Source organism: Muscardinus avellanarius (genome assembly GCF_963383645.1).
Source record: "Muscardinus avellanarius genome assembly, chromosome: 4".
NCBI classification, from domain to species: Eukaryota; Metazoa; Chordata; class Mammalia; order Rodentia; family Gliridae; genus Muscardinus; species Muscardinus avellanarius.
Genome location: NC_137789.1, coordinates 152,888,485 through 152,911,758, shown reverse-complemented (window position 1 = coordinate 152,911,758; position 23,274 = coordinate 152,888,485). Strand labels below are relative to the sequence as shown.

Below are 23,274 nucleotides of genomic sequence, written 5' to 3'. Positions count from 1 at the left end.
TATTTTCTCTTTAACTTCTACCTATGAGAGAAAACATAAAACCCATAACTTTATAATAAGACTGGCTGATTTCACTCAGCAGAATACTCTCTAGTTTTATCTATTTTCCTGCGAATGACATGATTTTGTTCTTTGTTGTTGGGTACCATTGTAAACTGGGCATGGTGGTGCACACTTGTAATCCCAGCATTCGGGAGGCTGAGACCGGAGGATTGTGGTTCACGGCCAGCCTCAGATACTTAGTGAGGCCCTCTGCAACTTAGTGAGACTCTCTTTCAAAATAAAGAATAAAAAATAGAGCTGGGTGTGGTGGCACACGCTTGTAATCCCCATGCTTGGGAGGCGGAGACGGGAGGATCGCGCAGGTTCGAAGCCAGCCGTGCTGGCTTAAGAGACCCCGTTTCCAAATTAAAAAAAAAAAAAAAAGGATAAAATAGGTCTGGGAGTGTAGCCTGGAGGCAGAAGGGCTTCTAGGAACCCCAGTACCACCAAAAACAAAAAAGAATAAAAAATAGGACAGGGGGATATAGCTCAGAGTTCCATCCCCAGACCCACAAAAAAAACCTCCCTTGTGTTTATAGACCATATTTTCTTTATCCGTTCATCTGTTGACAGATACCTAGGTTGGTTCCATAAGTTGGCTATTGTAAATCGTGCTGCTATAAATGGGTGTGCATGTATCATTAAAATATTCTAGCTTTAATTGTTCTGAAAAGATACCAACTGGGTCATATGGTGGTAACATTCCTAGTCTTTAGAGGAACCTTCATACACACTCCATAGTGGCTCTACTGAGTGCATTCCACCAACAGTATATAAGGGTTTCTGTTTCCTCAAATCCTCCCCAGCATTTATTATTGTTTGTATTCTTGATGATTGTCATGCTAACTGGAACTAGGTGGAATCTCAGTGTAGTTTTGATTTGCATTTCCTTGATTGCTAATGAAGTTGAGTATTTTTTCATATATTTGTTGGCCCTTTGTTTTTCTTCATTTGAGAATTATCTATTATGTTCAATTGCCCACTTTTGGTTGGGTTGTTTTGTTAGTGTTAGTTTTTTTGAGTTCTTTATGTATTCTAGATATTAGTCTTCTATCAGAGAAGTAGTCAACAAAGATGTTCTCCCATTCTGTAGGCTCTCTTTTCAGACTCTTGATTGTTTACCTGTGATGTGAAGAAGCTTTTTTATTTGTTTTTTTTTGTTTGTTTGTTTTTGGTGGTACTGGGGTTTCTGGAAGCCCTTCTACCTCCGGGCTACACTCCCAGATCTATTTTTACATTTTTATTTGGAAACAGGGTCTCCTAAACCAGCATGCGCTGCTGGCTTCGAACCTCCACGATCCTCCTGTCTCTGCCTCCCAAGCGCGGGGATTACAAGCGTGCACCACCACGCCCGGCTGAAGCTTTTTTATTTGATCTCTGAAGATATACAGAATTGTTATGAGGACTGTGTTCTCTTTTTTTAATTCAAATTTTAAAATATATTTTCATTGGTGCATTGTAGTCAAACATCACAGTGGAATACAAGACTTGTTAGGATATCCAAATACACATCATCCAGTCAACCTTTATCCAATCCCCATCCCACTCCCTCCCCCGCCCTCAATCCAGTGCTTGATTTAGTGTTTAGTATTGATATATTTATTTACGTACATCATGTGCTTTAAAGAGATTCCAATCTTCCCCCATCCCATCCCCTCTGATTTATCACCTTAATTGCTTCTCCATAGGGCCCCCTTCTTCCATTAGATTCCCTCCTATTACCCATTTCTTTCTAGTTTTGCATATTAGGGAGAGCATCCGATTTTTTTCAATTTTCTGTGATATTTCTTTGTGTATGCCACTTTGCAAGTTCCAATCCTACTCTTGAAGGCCCCGGCACCAGCCTGGCTACCCGGTAGCCTCTGCTCCCTGGCTCCAGTACCGGCCTTATCACGTAGTAGGCTCCGATCCCAGCCTAGGGGGTCCCAGCACTGGCCTTGTCTTTAGGCTAGCTCCTGTCTCGGCCTCACTGGCTCCAGCTACAGCCTCACCAAATGGCAGGCACCAATCCTGGCCTTGCTGACCCCAGTACCGGCCTCTCTGCATGGCAAGCTCTGATCTTGGGCTCCGAGGCCCCGAGGACTGTGTTCTTAACAAACACATAGAAGTCATTACTGTCACTGTCATTGCCAACCAAAATGGCACTGCTCAGCTCTGCTAGCAGAAAAGGGCCTTTCTCAAATGGTACCCCCATCTTTTGTTTTAGTGAAACTTAATGGAAATAGCTATGCTTCCTCTTTGAAAGGAAAATGTATGCTAGTTAAATAATCTTTTTAGCTTTGAGGAAAAAAAAATAAATTGACTTGAGCAAGTAGTTTCTTTTTTTTTTTTTTTTTTTGGTGGTACTGGGGGTGGAACTCAGAGGCTTTCTACCTCCGGGCTATACTCCCAGACCTTTTTTTATATTTTTATTTGGAAACAGAGTCTCAATAAGTTGCTGAGAGCCTCACTAAGTAACTGAGGCTGGCTTCGAACCCGTGCGATCCTCCTGTCTCAGCCTCCCAAGCACGGGGATTACAAGCGTACACCACCATGCCCAGCTTTGAGCAAGTAGTTTCTAACCTTCTTGAGTATGAATCCCCCTTTCAATTTCATTAACATTTATACATCTTTTCATAATAATGTAGTTTTAGCATTTGGTGATAATTCACTGAATTCTCAAGGGTTATGAACTAGTCTTGTCCAGTTAAAATATGGTAGAGCTGCATTATAAATACAAAGTCAGCAAATATTGAGTGATTCATGCATGTCATGTTAATGTATGGGTAGAAGGTATTATAGAAATATCTACTGTTCATCATCTTTATTTTTTTATGTGTGTGTATATGTGGTATTAGGGATTGAATCTAGGGGCATTCTACTCTTGAGCTACACCTTAGCCCTATTTTATTTTTTACTTGAAACAGGTTCTTAGTAAGTTACAGAGAATATCACTAAGTTGCTGAGGCTTGTCTCTAACATGCAATACTTAACACCACACGTGGCTTATTCATCCAGCTATTTACTGAGCAGGGTTTTTTTTTTTCTTCTTTTTTGCTGTACTGGGTATTGCCCAAGAAGGGTATTCTACCTCTGAGCTATACCTCTAACCCTATATTTTTTTTAATCCTTTATTTTGAAACATGGTATCACTAAGTTTCAGAGGTCCTCACTAAGCAATGGGGGCTGGCCACAAACCTGTGATCCTCCTGTCTCAGCCTCCCAAGTACTGGGATTACAAGCCTGCACCACCATGCCCAGTTCTGAGCAGAGTTTAGAACACATTTGTGAACAACTCTACATTCCAACAAGGAGCACCATACAGATATAAATAAAGAAGGGAATTAACATGAATGTTAGAGTCAGTAGGCTCTATTGAAGAAAAATAGTAGAGTGGGGAGGTGAGCTTTATTGAGAGTGTGACATCAGCAAAACTTAAAGCCCATGAGAGAGCTAGCTGTGGGGATGTCTGTAAGCCTAGAAGAGAAAGTGGTTAGGAGAAGCCCTGAGGGGAGCAGGAGCAGGGAAGGGAGCGTGGCCACACAGCATGATGGAAGAAGAAGAGGTGGGAGGCCGAGTGGGCACTCTACCCGGGCTGCCTAGGCCGCGTGCTGCCTCTCTGTTACCTGGCTCAGCTGGGAAGCAGGCAGTGTGGGGATGGGATGCTGGAGAGGAGGGGAAGGTGGCGAGCGTGCGGCTGCTTCTGGGGACGATGAGAACGTTGCGGCTCTCCATGCTGCTCAGGGCTGCCCAGCCTGGAAGTATGATGAAAACCACTGAATGGTACCCGTTAAAAGAGTGGTCTATAGAGTATATGAAATACATCAGTAAAAACACCGCAGAAAGTTGCCAGACTTGGCTAGAACCATTTTGTACTCTTTCTCCCTATCATTAATATAATTTTGCTTTGAAAATTCATCCTGAGGGACAATCTCTTAGTGTTGTTTGCTGTGTTTTCATTAGAAGTCAAGATGTTGATCTGTTTTAGAGTTTGATTAAAATTATCACTGATTATGAAATCAAATCTTTCTATGTACATACATCCTTTATATACTCTTTAGATACTTAGATTCACTATTTATTCAGCAACACATGTAATGAGATGTTTTTAACATGTCAAAGGGACTGCAATTTTTAGGCTGAATTTGGAATATTTTGCCAAACTAAGATATTTTCCACATAATTTATTTGTGGTTCTTTTATAGGGTAGAAAATTAGATCAATATGATAATGCTCTTCAAGTTGTGGTCTAAAGCATGCAAGTGAGAAGAATGTCTTTGTTCTTTCCATTAACCAAAACCAAAATTGTATGGTCTCCTCTTCCGGAAGACACAGTCTTTTCTAATAGAAGTAGAGCAGGAAATGTGTTTAGCTAGGGTTTGGGGCTTTTTTCTTTCAGTGTTTTAGATTTAACTTTGGCATTTCCTAGACTTTTATTCTAGGACAACTTAGTAAAATTGATTGAAATATTATATGGCTATATTTTAACTTTTTATTTTTTCTTGGTGGCAAGAGATGTAGTATAATTTAGGTTTTACAAATAGTCTAAGTGGTTTTCATTACAGAGGAAACCATTGAATATTATAACCATACTTTGAGCACATCATTAACTCTTTGTCAACTCAGAACATAGATATATACCTAGTTTGTTATCGTGTGTGTGTGTGTGTGTGTGTGTGTGAGAGAGAGAGAGAGAGAGAGAGAGAGAGAGCGAGAGAGCGAGCGCGGGGGGGGAGGAAGGAGGGAGGCTGACTGGGGATTGAACGCAAGGGTGTTCTATCAATAAGCTACACTCCCGCCCCTATTTTATTTCTTACTTTCAAACAGGGTCTCTCTAAAGTCATCACACAGTGATCTCTGAACCTGGGATTCTCCTGTCTCGGCCTCCCAAGTACTGGGATTATGGTGTGCACCTCCCTCTTGGTACCACCATATCCAGCACAAGTTAATTTGCTTTAATTTTTTATTTCTTTTTGTTGCAAAACAGTTTAACCGTTTGGAGAAATTCTTTTTTTTTTTTTTTTTGGTGGTACTGGGGTTCCTGGAAGCCCTTCTACCCCCGGGCTTAAAGTTAGCTTTTAACTTGGAAGGCATCTTATCTTGAATTAGGCTACCCTCTATAGTAGCCACTTTTTCTGTGCCCCTTGGCATAGGTACCCTTCTTGGTGTAATGTCTGTTTTGTTCTTTTTTTTTGGGGGGGGGGTCATGAGAATGTAGAGAGTCCAGAACTCATCAACTAATTGTATATCACATTTGAAAGAACTCCCCCAATATGGTGAAACCAATGTCAGACCAATTATGTTTTCAATTTTTTGAGTACTTCAGAAATCCATGGTAACTCAGCCTTCTTATTTACAAAAAGTCAGCACCCTAGGAAAGAATTAATCTGCTTTTACCTCATTGTCCCAATCTGAATGAATGCATTTAGAGGTTGATTGAATTTTTTCTTCTTACTAAGAGAAAGTCTGTTCAAATCCTTAAGTAATTACATTCTTAATACAAACATCTTTCATTTCTTACAATAGCAAAAAGGCAGGATAACTTTCAAATCCCTGCATTTTTCATCTGTATAATGGTGACTCTAAATTAAGTCTTAAGCAGTCTGGTCATTTAACTCAAGCAGCCTAGTTTAAAAGGAAAAAAATCTCAAAGTGGCGTATTTCATAAAACTGCATTCTTTGATAGCTTGAGAGAATATTTGAAATACTAAAATAAGCCTGTATTGGGGGAAATCATGTTTTAAACCTAACTTAAAATTTTTATTTTAGTTGATGAGCAGAAGTCAAATGTATATGTTTATGATCTTGTAGTGAGTTAAGCTAAGTATTTAAAAAATTAAAATGCCTAACCTTGGAGCAGTTGTACACAGTCCGCTTCATATCCTGTTTGTACGCCATCTGTGTACACTCTGCTGTCCCCGTAGCTGTGAGTCTCCTGGAGGCCTGCACTTGTTCTTCTCCATTCCCAGCTCTCATTGCCATCACGTAGCGAGGACCAGTTAGGTCTATTGACTGCCTGTTACTGCCACTGTCATCGTTAAATACAGTCACTGGGTTCAGGTGGCTGTAGATGGAGCTGCTCTATGGAGAAAATTGGGTCTGTGTCAACAGGCTCAAAGTGGAGACTGTACCCATTGCCCTCCCCACTATGTCAGCCAGTCAGCTTTCACTTTCATTAGAAAATGGTGTCAGACTTCTGGGAAGATGGCGACCGAGAAAAGCGGAGCTTAAGAGCCCTGCTAACAACCAATCTCCATTACCACAAAATCAGCGCCTTTCATAGCCAGAAAACACCATCACCAGAGAAACAAAAAAGTCACCAGGCTCCAGAGAGGAGGGGGACTCAGAACAGAGCTCAGAGCCACAGAGGAGATACGCCGGCCTCACACCCGAGGACGTGGCAGCAGCGCCTTACTGCAGGCGGCAGCGGCGAGTTCACCAGACAGCTATGGCTACAGACCAACGCACTCAACAGCCCATCAGGTTCCAGAGAGAAGCGGTGGACAGCGAGCCGAGGGACTCAGAACGGAGCTCAAAACCAGAGAAGAAATATACCAGCCTCATGGCCGAGGGCGTGGCAGCAGCACCATATTGTCACCGGTGGCAGCAGCAGCGAATTCATCGAGCCCACTACAGCTCCATCTGCGTACTCAACAATAGTGAGTCAAATTGCGGGCCCCAGAGGAGAAATCCCAGTACTGCACTCCCAGGGACTTGACCCAGTAGGGGAGTGGCGGTGGCAGACATATCACACCATAGGAGAACGCCCAACCTAGCATCCCCCATGGTCTAAAGCAGCCTCTATCGACTCCCTGGGTCTGAGACTCTGCAATACAACCCAGTAAAGGAGTAGTGGGGTCTGAGATACCACAGACTCGAGATCCAGAGCATCTTAAGTGAAGTCATAGTGACCCAAGGGAAGAACCCAGAGAAGGCACAAACTTCCAAAATCATGGAAAAGAAGAATAACAATGGAGCAATGAATGCCCACAACCCCACAACATCAGAATCTGATAAAACAGAAAATCAGAGATTTCTAGAAGATCAAATCAGGAAAATAACTGTAGAAATAATAGAGGTGTTTCGAAAAGAATTCAGAGAGAGCCAAAAAGACATAAAGGATGAAGGATGTAATCAATGAAGTAAAGGCCTCAATTCAAAATACAAACAACCGATTAGACCACATGGAGAATAGAATCTCACTCTTAGAAGATGATCAATCCAAAACTGAACGCATAGTTTCTAATCTAGGAAAAAATAATCTGACAGCAGGAATCTGACATTGAAGAAATATGGGCCCATTTTAAGAGAGCTAACCTAAGAATAATTGGAATAGAGGAGAGAAAAGAAGGTGAAACCAAAGGGATCAACAATCTCTTCAAGGAAGTAATAGCAGAAAATTTTCCAAACATAGAACAAGAGGTCGATACACAGGTCCAGGAAACTTATAGAACTCCCTTTAGACAGGATCGGAGAAGAGGATCCCCACGCCACATAATTGTCAAGATGACCAATGTGGAAGCCAAGCAGAGAATCTTAAAGGCAACAAAAACAAGGGGCCAAGTGACATTCAGAGGCAAACCAATTAGAATCTCCAGACTTCCCAAACCAAGTCATGAGAGCCAGAAGGGCTTGGAGTAACATATTCCAAACTCTGAAAGAAAACAACTTCCAGCCAAAAATTTCCTACCCAGCAAAACTTTCTATCAAATTAGATGGGGAAATAAGAAGCTTCCACGACAAACAGAAACTGAAGGAATTTATGTCTTCAAAACTAGCGCTAGAGAAAATACTCAGAGATTAATTACAAAGAAGAAATAGGTAACACACACCAGAACCAGAGAAACAAGATTTTCCATCCAACAGACAACTAAGATTGATTATCTGTGGAGATTCATTATTTGTGTTAGTCTTTTACCTATCTCTAAATTGTATTGTTTGCTTTTATTGTTGCTAATTTTTAGGATTTCTAGTTGGAACATTAATATACCTTCAGATATAGCATTTGGAAATATTTTATCCCATTCTATCAGTAACTTTTAACTCTGTTTACGTTGTCTTTGGATATACAATTTTTTTTATTTTTTAGGGAGTTTGTATACTCTTCTGTTGCCTGTGCCATTGAAATCATATCCAAGAAATCACTGCCAATTTCAATGTTGTGAGGTTTTATGACCCAGATTTTCTTCTAAAAGTTTATAGTCTTAAGATTTATATTTAGGTCTTTTATCTATTTTGAGTTAATATTTGTGTATGGTGTTAGGTAAGGGTCCAATTTTATTCTTTTCCATGTAAGTATTATTTTTCAACAATATTTAGTTAAAAGATTATTATTTCTTTCACCAAATGTTCTTGGAAGCCTTGTCAAAAATAACTTGACAATATATGGAAGAATTTATCTCTAGGCTTTTATTTAACTCCAATGTTTTATATATCTGCCTTTAGAATAGTACTACACTGTTTCAATTATTGTAGCTTTATATGGTTTGAAATCAGAAAATATATATCTTCTAGCTCTAGAGTCCATATTCCATATTAGGATAGATTTTTTCTGAAAAATAAATAAATAAACATATGATAGTTTCACCTAAAAAAAAAAGAAAAAAATATTCTCTGGTAAGAAAGAAAGCAAAAAGAAATATTGAAATGTTATCTTTAAGTCATCAAAAGCTTGGTATCAGACAAATGAAACTGTTATGTGAGATTATCATTGTTAATTTTGGATAAATTGCTATAATACTAGATGTCAACCACTAAGCCAAGCATGGGAAGGAGGGATGGGGAGGGAATGGGGTGGGGATCGGGTGGGGGCTGACTGGGCGATGTGTGCATGTATGTCTACAAAAGTTTTTTTGTATCCCACTATGATGTATGAATACAGTGCACCAATAAAAAATTTAAAAAAAAAGAAAATGGTGTCATTTGTATATCGTGGGTTTTATCTTGTTCTTTTAAGATGATACACATTTATTTTTTCGGTCAACACTCATGGGATTTTCTTATGTTCTACCATAATATTATCAGGCTGTTTCATTTTAATTGGTTTCTTTATTTGTTTTGGTAATATTTTTTCACCAAATGTGAATTCTTATCATAATTAAGAAAAAAGGAAGCTGAGTGTGGTGTTACACACTTGTAATCCCAGTACTTAGGAGGCTGAGACAGGAGGATCGCAGGTTTGAAGCCAGCCTTGGGAACTAAGACCCTGTTTCCAAATAAGAAATAAGAAAATTGGTCTAGGGATGTAACTTGGAGGTAGAATGCCCCTGGGTTCAATCCCCAGTACCCCAAAAAAAAGAAAAAAAGAAAAAAAAAGCCAGGAAATTCTGCAAATGACGAGTAATACTAGGAAATTATATCTGGAAGAGATTATAACACAAAGCTTTACTAGATGAAACAGTGTGGCGCTGGCACATGAGTAGACTGACATATCAGTGTGAATCCAAGAGGAGAACTGGGTGCGTATAGGAATTTAGCAAGTTATTAAAGCAGCATTCTAAAATCAGTGGGGAAGTGAAAAATGCTCAGAAAGTGGTGTTTAAAGCCACTATAAAACATCTGAAATATATTAGGTTGGGTCTTTTTCTTATATCTTATACCAGAATAAATTCCAGATGGAACATAAATGTAAATATAAAATTATAAAACCATAAAAATACTAGAAAAGAAATGAAAGTATGTTTTAAAAATCTTCAAACAAGGGTGGCCTTTTTAATTATTATTGTGCAAGGCCTAGATGTCATTTAAAAAAATGATCATAGATAACATCAAATTTCTCCATGCCAAGAGTATGACATACAAAAAAACCAGTAAACTACAGAATGTATAATATATATATTACAAACCAAGGATAAATTTTATTAATATATAGTTTTTTCAATTAATAAGAAAAAGGTCAGCAATCGAACAACAAAATGGGCTAACTTCATGGAAAAGGAATTGCAGATGTACATGTGTGTAAATGTATTTCTATACGTGTATATGTATGGAAAGATAACGCGATACAAATTAAAACAAGTGAAATGCCATTTTTCAGAATGGCAGAGATTAGAAGTTTTGATAGCGATACGGGAAAAATGATCACGTACGCATCTAATATTGCAGTGTAAAATGACGCAGCTTCTATGGAGAACCATTTGGCACACAAGTAAGTTAAAGTTTTTTTATCCAGTGATTACCGTTCAGGGAATTTGTTGTGGACAAAGGTAATATTTACAAGAATATTTGTCTTTTGTCAAATGCTTCTGCCATTTTAAGCCAGCAGTGTCTAAATTCAGGATAGTACAAATTCTTGCCAAACTTTAGCTCAGAGGTAGAATGCCTCTGGGTTTAATCCAGTAAGTAAATAAAGTCATCTTCTTGTGACTTTCCAGGTTAGACCAGGTATGCAGACCCTTCTGGAACTGACCTTGCAGGTGACATTACCTGCTGCAGGGCATTAAGACACCGGCAGTGCTCTGAACACTCCAGGAAAATTCAGGGCTGGAGGTGTGAGTTCTGGGCTTTCTCCTGCCACCTACTTTTGTTGGAATATAGGACAAAACTCAATTTTAGCCAGCAAGCATTTCTGTTTCATATAGAATGACATTTAAGGCTGCCAGAATCTGCTACCAAACTACCTCCCTTGCTATAGTGTCCTGCTCTTTCCTGTCCCTCAGAATTATCTGCAACTTGGCTCAACTCTCTTCGTGCTGTTCCCTTTATCTAGACAATTCTCATTCCTTTTCATCCTGCCCTGGACAGTCACTCTTTTAGGTCCCCAGTGAAAGTGCACACCTCCTTGAGCCTGCCCGCCCTTCCCATAGGGATGTGTGCGCCCTCGCTCTCGCCCACCTGCAGCCTCCCACAGCTGATAGGCTGGGTGCCTTGGCCAGTGCTCCAGTTCTTCTGTGTGGTGCCTCATCCCTGGCTGTAGGTGCCTTGCTGGTGTGGAACAGTGGTGTGGAACATTGTGCTGGTGTGGAACATTGCAGAGCCAGTGGCAATATTCCACCTCTGAGCTGTACCCCTAGCCCCATGTTTTATTCTTTATTTTGAAACAGGGTCTCACTAAGTAGCTGAGGCTGGCCGTGAACCCGAATCCTCCTGTTTCAGCCTCCCAAGTACTGGAATTACAAGTGTGCGCCACCACACCTGGTGCAGCAATATTCTCTGTGGTGGGTCTTGCCCTAGATAGTGTTTTCCAGACTCTGCGCTGTGACCTATTTGATGACACACGGTGACTCGTGTGCTGTTTGTGGAAGCAGTTTTGGTAGTTCAGGAGCATCATTGTTTTAAACAAGTGAGATAAAGTAGAGTAAACCATAAACATGGGCAATAAGCACTGCATAGTAAAGGGTTTGAATCTGGCTGTATATTTGCATATATGTTTATAGGATCACATAAAAAGTTTGAAAAACTATTAGATTTTAACTTCTATATGAATTTTGAATTTTAATATTTAGAGAGAAAACATTTGGGATTTTATTTAAACTCAAAGAACACGACATAAAATGTTGGTATTTCTGGCCGGGCGTGGTGTCGCACGCTTGTAATCCCCGCGCTTGGGAGGCAGAGACAGGAGGATCGCGCAGGTTTGAAGCCAGCCGCGCGCGCGCTGGCTTAGGAGACCCTGTTTCCAAATAAAAAAATGTAAAAATAGGTCTGGGAGTGTAGTCCAGAGATAGAAGGGCTTCCAGGAACCCCAGTACCACCAAAAAAAAAAAAAAAAATGTTGGTATTTCTGAAAATTTTCACTAAATGCTTTCTTATACATAATTTGCATCATTCTTAGTTAATTATGTCACATTGCCCATAAAGTGAATGATTTCTTTTCTTCAGCATGTGTTATACAGTTTTTGCTTTAGATGTGGAGAATATAATTGAATTATAAATGTATAAATAATTTTTCTAAAATAAATTTTTAAGAAAGCTTAGGAAGTTATCACAGATATTTCCCTGAACTGTCTATTCTGTTTTAAACTTCTATTTATTGTATACTTAGTTTATATTGCTTATAAAAGTAAGTTGATAAGAGTGAATTTTAATACTTGAAATAAATGTTATTGTTAACTAAGCCTACAAATTTAAGAAATGTAGCTATGCTTGGTGGCATATGTCTGTAATCCCAATACTTGAGATGCCAAGACAGGAGAAATATAGGTTTGAGGATAGCATCAGCAATGTTGTGAGGCCCTTAGCAACTTAGACCCTGTTTCAAAATAAAAAAGGGCTGGGGGGTTGAACCCAGGGGTGTTCTGCTTCTGAGCTACACCCCAGCCCTAGATGGTGGTGCGTCACTATTAGAGTTTCAAGTCCAAGGTGCATTCTCGTGGGAAAGCGTCCCTAACTGGGCTGCAGTGGCTGTGAGGATGCTGTTTCTGTGACTTTGCTAAAGTTTGTGATCCAGAACTCCGCTGCAGTTCGGGAGCCTCGTAGCTGGGGACCTGCTGCGCTAGTAATGCCTGTGTGTGCTTTTTCCTTCACTTCTGCGCAGGCTCAGTATAGACCTTCTGATCTGCTGTGCCCGGAGACATATGTTTGGGTCCCCATTGAGCAGTGCCTGCCTTCACTTGAGAACTCCAAGTACAGTCGGTTCAACCAGGACCCTGCAGCAGGTATGTTTGGACCAAGCAAAGCTGGAAACCGTGGCTTTGTTTCTCACAGTCCATGTGGTGGCCGTGGCTCTTTCCAGGGATCATGTGGCTTTTTCGTATGGTGTAGAGTGCACATGCGTATGTCCACATGTGTGCAAGACAGGGAATGACACCTCACAGCTTGGCAAAAAGCAAGAAACTTTGCTGCTATCCCACCTGCTGCTCGGACTCCCCAGCCTGGTTAGTCTGTGAGCTCTAGGGCTGACACCGTTATCTATTCTTTACAGCAGTCACAGTAAAATCATCTGTTACATTCCAGTAAGATCATCCATTAGATTGATCACTTGGCCAATATAAAAAACTGAACGAAACACGGAGCGGTGTTCGTGTAGGCGAACAGTCCATTAATGGGTTTTGTGACAGTACTTTCTCAATATCTCTGTGTGTCACCTTTTCTTTGGCCTCTTCTCCCTCCTGCCTGGCATAACCCCAGCCATATTTTGTTTCTTATTCTCCTTTGGATGCTAGTCTATATTATGTATGCACACTGAAAGTATAGCCTTGGATTCAACTTCCTGGACTCAGAGCCTGGCTTCATGGTCACCTGGCACACTGTAGGCTCTAGGCAATTAAAAAAAAGTCTCCCTCCAGCTTGGGCTCAGCGACAGAGCCCTTGCCCAGCAGACATGATGCCCTGTACTGTAAAAGAAAATTTTCTGCTCTCAGATTCCTGACCTTTAATATTAATAAATAGACCTACCTTATTGAGCTGTAATGAGGATTAAAATAAGTCAAGCAGAACTGGGGATGGTGGCTAACGCTTGTAATCCCAGCATTTAGGAGGTTGAGACAGGAGGATCATGGATTGTGGAGAGCTTCAGCTACTTAGTGAGGCCCTTTGCAACTCAATGAGACCCTGTTTCAAAATAAGGAATAAAATAATAGGGATGTGGGTATAGCTCAGAGGTAGAATGCTACTGGGTTCCATCCCCGGTAAAAACACACACACACGCGCGCGCGCGCGCGCTAAGAATTGCCCGTTATTTTGGAGTTGGTGGTTGTGAAACAGTTTAGAATGCCACATGGCTTATGCCACAGGTTTTTGTCTGCAGTTACTGTTGACTCTGCACCTTCTTTCTGGAAAAAAATGTGTAGTTCTGCCCCTCCCCGGAGCCCGAGCACCACTCACAGTTTCAAGAAGCCGTCCAGCTGCTCGGGCGCTCTGCTGCAGCTCGTCAGGGAAGCTGAGCTTGCTGCCTGCAGGATGGCTCCCACTGTGTTGAGATGCATGTGTCCCAGACTGACGGTGCTGAGCTTCAGACCCTGGCAGAACCTTCCACAGAGAAGCCTGCTACGTTCTTCTTAAGAACACAGGCGTTTTTCTCCTAGCCATTTATGAGCCAAAAAAGTAGGAAGGACAGCAAAGGCCGGTGGTGGTGGAAGGAGTAAGTGGGAGGGTCACGTGGCACAGGGAGCAAGGGGACAGATGCAGTAATTTTTTCCAGTTCCAAGATGTGCATTATTTTTTTCTCACAAGTCAGGTTTTTTTTTTTTTTTCTACACAAAAATATGGTTGATGTAATGTAGTTACCTCCTTGAAGAGCTTGCTTTCAAGTCGAGAGTGGCACTTCCTAGGCATGGTGTGGCATTAGGATCTGGTGAAGAGCGGCCAAGAGCCAGCTGGCACATGCCAGGGCCCTGGGTTGGCCCAGCCTGCCAGGTGTTCAGGTTTATAGTTCACCAGAGCTTTAGCATTGCCATGCCTTCAGTTATTAGTCAGGATAGGCTTGCTTCATTCTAAGCAAAGGTGCACCTCACTGCTCACAGTTGTTCAAAGCAAGCATTAAAAGTGCTGGTGGGTTCTGAGGGCAGACCCAGAGCTGGAGGCAGTAGTGCTCACCCACCCTCCTCGCTCCTCGGAGACAGCAGCAAGTCCTCCAGGTCAGGCTCCTCAGCAAAGCTGCCATGCAACTCAGTGGATTATTTCCCAGTCACATAAAAGTTTCTAAGTTCCTTCCAATTGAATAGTTTCTTAAGTTTGTTTCTAACTTCCGAACTTAAGACACAATTTCACCTCTTTTTCCTTCATAATCTGTTTTAGAAGCCATTTTTTAATAATTTAATTTTTTGCAGTACTGGGAATGGAACCCAGGGCCATTCTACTTCCAAGCTACACCCACAGCTCTACTTTTTTATTCTTTATTTTGAAACAGGGTCTCACTGAGTGGCAAAGGGCCTCACTAAGTAGCTGAGGCTATCCCAAACCCAGAACCTCCTCTCTCAGCCTCCCAAATGCTGGGATTACAAGCATGTGCCACCACACATGGGTTTAAAGGCCATTTTTATTATATAACATTCCTTGTTTTATAAAGTTGAAGTGACTGAATATTCCCGTGCACTGAATATACATGCAAATAAATATTCATGTTAATGGATTTTTAAGTTATTTTCTAAAATAAGTACTAATAAACATTTCATGGCAAAGAAGAATTACAGTCTCATATTGACTGTTTTTGTTAAGAACACACTATATCCTGGTGAGTGATAAATATATAGAATGTCCTTTTGCTATAGTATAGTAAGTTACATTTTCATGGCAGTAGCTCTAGCTCTTAGTATTCATTTTTCATCATTTATAAAACTCAGTAAATTTCTATGAAAATAGTGCTTCCAAGAAAAAAAAAAAAAAGAAGAAGAAGAAGATTCCTTTCCATATGCCGAGCCTTTGGAACTTTCAGAAAATACTGTACGGTTTTATCAGTACTGACTATCACAGTGCAGACACTATTTGAAATTAGACTTAGGTCCTGTGGTTTTAGGAAATTAAAATGCAGTTGCATGCTGGAATGTATTGAGCCTGCTGTGAAACACGGTCACTGGAGTTGACATGGCACACTGTGAAACTCCTCTCCTCTGTGGGGCCAGTTTTACTTGATTCAGCTGTGACTCAGAGAAAATACAGAGCGTGATGTGGGCAGCTGTGTTGTCAGCATGGTGCTTTTTATACCAAGTCCTGTGCCTTCCCCCACTGTCCTATAATTCAGTTTCTCTGCCAGAGGTGCTGCTGATTGCCATAGGCCTCTAAGACAAAGTGTGGCTCCAAGGAGCATCAGTGGCCATGTAAGAAAAATCACACTCTCTCCCTCTCCAGAACTTCTGTAAGCTTCTGGAAATCTCTGCACCCCTCCTCCCCGTGTCCCTGACCTTCTGTGCCCATCCCCATTTCATTGAGAGATTTGGGTTGTATGTTTATTTGCTCAACTAAGAAATCAGAGTAATAATGAAATCCTGTTTGTGTTTACTACTTTGTGATACTGTGCATAGGGCTTGACACACTGAAGTAACTTAGAAATTCTGAAGAAACCCCTTTGCTCATAGCAAGTCTTGTTTTTCAGGTCTGCACTTTGACCTCTTGAGGAGTGCCAGAGCTTCTCAATGATGTTAGGTTAAAGTCTGTTCGATTTTTTAAAATTGATAGCTAATATTTATAGATATTTAAAAATTCTATATCAGCTACTTTCTACTTATTGTGCCTCAGTTTATTTTTTAAAGTAATTTAATAGAAATTTTCAGAAATGCATAAAACCATTACTGAGAGGAAAAGTAGAATGATCGCTAGTCTCCTGATGTAGCAGTAACCATTGTTAATATTTCTGTGCTCTCCTCTGGTTGGTTTGTTTGTTTGTGTGTGTGTGTGTGTGTGTGTGTGTGTGTGTGTGTGTGTGTGTGTATTTGGTGGTACTGGGGTTCCTGGAAACCCTTATACCTCCGGGCTACACTCCCAGACACCTATTTTTTATATTTTTATTTGGAAACAGGGTCCCTTAAGCCAGCACGGCTGGCTTGGAACCTGTGCGATCCTCCTGTCTCCGCCTCCCAAGAGCAGGATTACAAGCTTGCACCACCACGCCCGGCTCTCCTCTGGTCTTTTTTTTCCTGTGTATGTATGTATGTATGTATGTTTATATGTATATGTATATTTAGAAAATAAGAGTTTTGCCACATGCTTTGTCACTTTTACTTACTACTTTGAGTTACCTCACTTTTGATAAGTTAAAAACATTTTTGATAAGGTAAGAGCTACTTAGCCCTTGATCATCCAACAAATAAATGCCCCTACTAAGTGACTGGCAGTGTCTAATACAGATATTTTACAGAAAGGCATCATTGAAAAGGTAGTCTGTACTTTGGAGTTGGCTTTAGAGGCTTATAAACTATTATTTGATTTGGCTCATAATGCTGGGCAGTTTTTTATTTCTCATTGGTATTGAAATCCTTGGTTACAAATGTATGTAAAAAATGAAACTTAACTGGATGTGGTGGCAGGTGCCTGTAATTCCAGAACTTGAGAGGCTAAGAATGGAGGCTAGCAGATTAGAGACCGCCTCAGCAATTTAGTGGGACATTCAATGACCTAGTGAGACCCTATTTCAGAACAAAATAGAAAAAGGGCTGGAGTGTAGCTCAGAGGTAGAAAGCCCCAGGGCTCAATCCTTAGTACTGAGAAAGAAAAAGAAAAAGAAACTGTATTGAGCCTTTTCCCCAGCACCATCCTGTGTTTTCCTCTGTGTTACTCATTTTATCATTAGAAGATAAATGAACAGTTTATCATTGAGCTCTCCAATTTTGTTGCAAAATTTCACTAAAATTTGCTGTTTCCCCCCAGAGGATACAAACTGATATGTATTCTAGTATTGACCTATGATTTGTGTTCATTTCAAAAGGATTAATTAGAATAATTTTTATTTCTGCTTTCACTTATAATTATAGTAGCATATACATTCCACCACAGATTGATTAGTTTAGATTTAGTTCTTTAGTATATATTCTTTGCAATGTTTGCAAGATATTTTCTAATTTGTCTTTCATGTTACTAAGTCATATGTTATTAGTAAAGCTACTGAATTTAAATTTTCCATAAATAACCACCAAATTGGGACTGAGTGCTTTATGCATTTTTCCAGGATAGATAGATTACTTCTAGGCTACCTTAACTTTTCCTATCAGATGCCAAAAATCTGATATAAAAAATAAAACTTGTCCCTAGTTTGAATCCCCGAAGCTACAATCTGCATTATTTCATGTTGTTTCAAAGGGGCCTCTCTTTTTTTCTCTTCATTCTTTCTTGCTGGCATGATTCCCTGGCTCCTCCTACACACACACACACACACACACACACACACACACACACACACACACTTACTTGTGTAATTTCTTAGTGTATATCCACAGAAAAGATCAGTCCCACTCTCCCTCAGCTGTCTGCAGAAGATCCAGGCTCTGAACGAGCTTCATCCTGGCTCACTTGTTCATTTCTCCAAGCTGGGCTCACTTTTAGAATGTTGTGTATATGGTCCATTAAAAGGGTACACTAGCTGGGCGTCGTGGTGCACGCTTGTCATCCCCGCGCTTTGGAGGCGGAGACAGGAGGATCGCACAGGTTCGAAGCCAGCTCGCTGGCTTAAGAGACCCTGTTTCCAAATAAAAATATAAAATAGGTCTGGGAGTGTAGCCCAGAGGTAGAAGGGTTCCATCCCCAGTACCACCACCAAAAAAAAAAAAAAAGGTACACTAACACTAGTGTTGTGTTAATCACTGAGAAACAATGTCTAATGAGAAAGCAAGCTTACCAAAACTTCCTAAGGCACATTTCCTAAAAATGTTCTACTGTGGTAATTTTTGAGTAAGTGGACAATATTTTCGCTCATAATTTAGATGCAGAATATATATTATATATATATATATATTTTTTTTTTTTCGGGTCTGGGATGGAACCCAGGCGCATTGGACCTTCAAGCTACACCCCCTGCCTTATTTTGTATTCTTTATTTTGAAACAGAGTCTCACTAAGTTGTGGAGGGCCTCACTAAATAGCTGAGGCTATCTGCGAACTGCGGTCATCCCGTCTCAGCCTCCTGAATGCTGGGATTACAAGTGTGCGCCACCATGCCCGGCTTTAGACGCAGAATTTAACTTTAATATTTTCCTTTAATAGATCCTTTAATATTTTGGGGGGCAAATTGTTTTCAAATCTACATTTGACTTTGAACTACTTAGAGTTGCAAAATGAACAACGTTGCTTGCTGGATACTTAATGTATGCATGTTCTTGTCAGCAAAGATGGTGATGCTGTGGTGTAGCCAACTGGAGTTAGAATCAGTTACTCTATGTATCATAAAGGAAACAGGCATCAAAACAAGAAAATATCTTGAAAAATCAGCTCTATAGTTGTTGAATCAGGATATGATATGTGTTGATTGTAGGATGTTTCAGTCTCCTAATTTTTCAGCTTACTCCTTATGTACTTGTATTATATTATTATTATCTATTTTTAATTCAGATGAAGATATTTGAATTCTATCTTTCCAAACATATAATTTCTTGTTCAAAATTTAGTTAATAGTCAACCTTCCATATCCATAGTTCTATATCTGTTGATTCAATTAACCATGAGTAAAAAATGTTCAGAGGGAAAAAATTGCATATATACTGAACATGCACAGATAGAACCTGTCTTTTCTTGTCGTTACTTCTTTTTAAACAGTATGGTTTATCAACTATTTATATGGCATTTACATTGCATTCAGTATTCCAAATCTAGAGATGACCTAAGGTCTACAGGAAGATGTCCGTAGGTTACATGTGAAGAATACTGTGCTGTCGTACACAAAGGACTTGAGCTTCCCTAGGTTTCGGTATCCACAGACGACCCCCCCTTGTCTTCTCCCCACATGCTAAGGGATGATCAGTGCCAATGTGCCTCCTGGTCTGAAAATTAGAAACTGAATTTCCCTAGTTTGCATGGGCTTTTAAACATACTGTTTTATAAATTTTTATCAATTAGTCTCAGTAAGCCATGAACACTAAGCCAGCAACTGAAAGTTGTTAGAGCCCTAGCCAGGCTTCAGACTTAAGATTTCCATGTAGCTACTAATGAAGTATTTCTCTTTCCTTGTGGAATAGACTTTTAAAGTTTGAAAATAGCAATTCCTCTTAGAGTCACCCAGTTTTAAATTGTATTTAATCCTATAATAAAAATAAAAAGTCACTTAAGTATCACTTCAGCAACTCAAAAATGTGCTATTTCAGAACCTGTCTCTAGCATCTCTGCCTGGTTCTGCTGTATATGGCATCCCACTGTACTGCTTTACTTATTTGTACAAAAAACCTGACATTTTTTATATAACATAGAAATTGTCAAAAAGTGCTAGTTAAGGAATAAAAATAGAGCCCATACTCTTTAAATGCTGGCTGAACAATGGTAGTCTTTCAAATTTAAGACATCATCAATTTTCAGTCTCTTACTTTATGTACCACTAAGAAAGTGTTGCCAATTAGACGCCAGCTCCAAGATGCATGTGAATTTCAGAGATGTCCAGTGTGTGTATTCTGCTACCTAGCAGGGCTGTGGAATGGTTAGAAGACTTGCTTTTGTATGTTAGGAAACCTATGACGTCTTAATTCTAAGCATTAAGCATCTTATAGATGGAGTGTGCTTTTTATGTATCAGTTTGACAGCATTGATATAAAAATAAGATCGCCACTATTACTTGATGATAATAAGATAATAGAATTCTAATAATAGTTTCATCAAGGTACTTTCAACTTTTTTGAGAAGGCATGTAACTACTTCACAAGGATATTATATTGTAATGGAAGTAAAAAGTTTTGTACTACCCAGAAAACATTAAAATTTTGTAAACATTAATAATCTTCATGCATCCTATTTGTTAAACAATTTGAAAACTATGGCTTCATAGTAACATGAATCTGCTTAAAAAAAAATTCTAAAAAGATATTTACTACTATATTTTGGAACCTCATCATTTGATAGCCAATACAGTGTCTGCTAGGTATGGAAGAACTGACCCCAGGGGCAGACGTAATAATCCAAGGGTATTTTTAGTCATTCATGCAGCTTCTGTAAGAATGTAATCTCTGCATTTTTCTGCAAGGTACTTTTATATTGTTTTGATTTTCTTTTGTGGGTGTTAGTATTCGGTGTCTTTGCAGAAAAATAAGCAAGGTTTAATATGAAGGTGTGAGAAGTTCTATTTATTTTCTTATAAGAGTATTCTTTTATGTGATGCTAGAAAATGTTTTTAATATAAATTTGGAAACTGGGATAAATTGCTCTTTTTGTAAGAAATTTTTCCCCCAGCTTGACTTGTTCATGCGTCTGTAGACTGTTCACTGATAATAAAGTGAAATCTGTTTGAAAATAGGAAAGATATTGACAACAAAGATATTGTATCTTTGTTAACAGTCGAGAAAGAATTAATGTTATCTACTTTACTAATCCTTATCAAAAAAAGAAAACCAGAGGATTACTATGAGTGCTTTCAGTGCTAAAGAGACGATCTTAGCCTGGTTTCCCAAAGCAGACCCACAGATGTATGTAGGCTTGCATTCAGGCAATTTATTTGGAACTCTTGTCAAGGGACAGGAGTAGGAACTGGGGAGAGTGAAGCAGGGAGGGAGAAAAGGGCATCATCGGGAAGATGTGTCACTGTGTGGTTACCCACCCACGGACCAGAGCTTCAGCCCTTCAGAGACGTTTCTGGGCACACCTCAGAACAGGCTGCGTGGTGAGGGAGAGCAAAGGAAGCGCCCTTGTCTGCTGGTCTCCCTTCTCCTCTAGCGGTGGCTGTCCCTTTGGGTGTTCACGCCTCTGCACTTTGGATGAGCACAAGTGCAGGGCAGGCTCTACATGCCTATCAGCCACTGCCAGGAAGTCAGAAGGCAAGAGAGGCTTCCCCTGCCCGACCTGCACAAAACCATACAGCACAGTTGTAGCACAAGCCAGAGGTGAGACCCAGGGGCAAGAGGCAGCACCCAAGAGGCGTCTCCCACAGACAAGGTGGAGACTGACTCAGCACATTGCCTGATGTCAGTTCACTTGTCTGTTGTTTGGAGATAGATAGAGGAAGGAGGAAACAGGAGGAAAATATTTGGCTCTTTAAAAACAAGTTAAAAATAAAGGTAGCTTAAGTTGATATAGAGGAACCAGCCAAGAACTAGGAACATAAATTTGAAGAATTTATAAATATGCCAGATGTGGTGGTGCATGCCTATACTTCCAGTACTTGAGACAGGATGATTACAGGTTCAAGGCCAGCCTCAGCAACTTAGTGAAATCTTCAACAACTCAGTGAGACTCTGTTTCAGAATAACAATAAAAAATAGAAAATGACTGGAGGATGGAGCTTGAAAGTGGAAAGAAAATTACCAAGAAAGTATAGTGATGTGTGATAAGGATCATATCAGGGAAAACAGAAGAAGCTGTCAGTCAACATAAGAGGTGCTCTAACCCATATCTGAATGAGGTATAAGTCAGGGGACATTTCTTGGATGAATTGGTCTAAGATTTAAACAGAGAAGGTATTACAAGTGTTCCGGCAGAGAGGAGAGCATATTTAAAAAAAGTCCTGGTGGCAGGGAGCCCTGCTGAAATTTAGAGTGAGGAGAGCTGCAGCTGGTTAGTAAATGTTTTTTGCATATCAAGATAGGGAGTTTAGGAATTTCTCCTGAAAGTAACGGAAGGCCATGAAAAGGTTCTAAGCACTGAGGGACATCAGGTTTATTATTCTTACTTCACATTGTGGAGGATGACTGGGAGTTAAGACCAGAGGTAAGGAAAGTATTTAGGAGGGTTTGCATGCAGTAATCTAAGTGGAAAATGAAGGTAGTCTGAAGTAGGGTGGTAATGAAGGGAAATGGTGAAGTGTTTCAATCAATAGACTCACTGTTATAATCCAAAACAACTGACTACAACTTAGAAGAAGGAAGATTTGTTTGCTCACAGTTCTTGGAGATTTCAGAGGTCCAGTTCATGTCAGGCCAGGTCTGTTGAGCTCAGGGCATGGTGATGTTTGAAAGCGGAGAGAGGAGAGAGCAAGGCTGTGCTCTCACATGGAGGCCAAAAGCAAGCAAGAAAATTCAGACCCAAACATAGTCCCTAAGGCCACCCCCAGGGACCCACCTCCTCCAGCCAAGCCACCTACCTACGTTACCACCATTTCATTGCAACTCTCATGACTTGATTTTGAACATTATATATCAACTCTGAACATTAACACACAAGCTCTTCAGGGAACATTCCACACAAGGGAATGGATAGATGCTAAAGATACTTAGGTATCTTTACCTAAGAGCTGGTGGTTAACTGTGTAAGGACAGGGAGAGACTTGTCAAGGGAATGGAATAGATTCTGACCCCAACCAAGTTTATGAAGTGAGAAACATGGGAGGAGGAGCAGGTTCTGTAGAAAAGGGGGAGCACGACAATTCTCTTCTGGACACAACAGTGCTCTGTGTCATCCGGGGGAAGGTTGACAGGCAACTGGGCGTGCCGGTCTGGAACTCTAATGAAGATCTGGAAGGAGACACAGATTTGGAAGGCATTGGTACCTAATTTGGGAGTCTTCAGAGCGAATGAGACAAGAGCAGAGAGAAGACTCCGACAAATGCCAGCTCTCAGTGATTGAGAAGATGAGGAAGAGCCCAGTAAGAGGCTGGAGAGCGAAAAGGCAGGCGGGAGGGTGTGGGTCAGGAAGGCATCGTGAGAGCAGAGGGTGGTAGAGGGTGAGATTCTGCTGAGGGGCACCTGTTGCCAGTCTGTGCAGAGATCTGTTTTGGTGTTTGTGGAAATGGAATAGTGGCTTCCAGTGGCATTTGAT

At 40.4% G+C, this 23,274-nt stretch overlaps 1 protein-coding gene across 5 annotated transcripts in view; it reads left to right on the top strand.

Annotated features, from left to right (window-relative positions):
- Positions 1–23,274, top strand: part of ATE1 (arginyltransferase 1) — a gene marked incomplete at both ends in the record, with an annotated part of 148,414 nt that overhangs the window by 112,052 nt on the left and 13,088 nt on the right. For all 5 annotated transcript variants that reach the window (XM_080694015.1, XM_080694016.1, XM_080694018.1 and 2 more), the window contains one exon: positions 12,497–12,617. In XM_080694015.1, the coding sequence (XP_080550141.1) occupies positions 12,497–12,617 (121 nt within the window). The remainder of the gene's footprint in view (positions 1–12,496; positions 12,618–23,274) is intronic.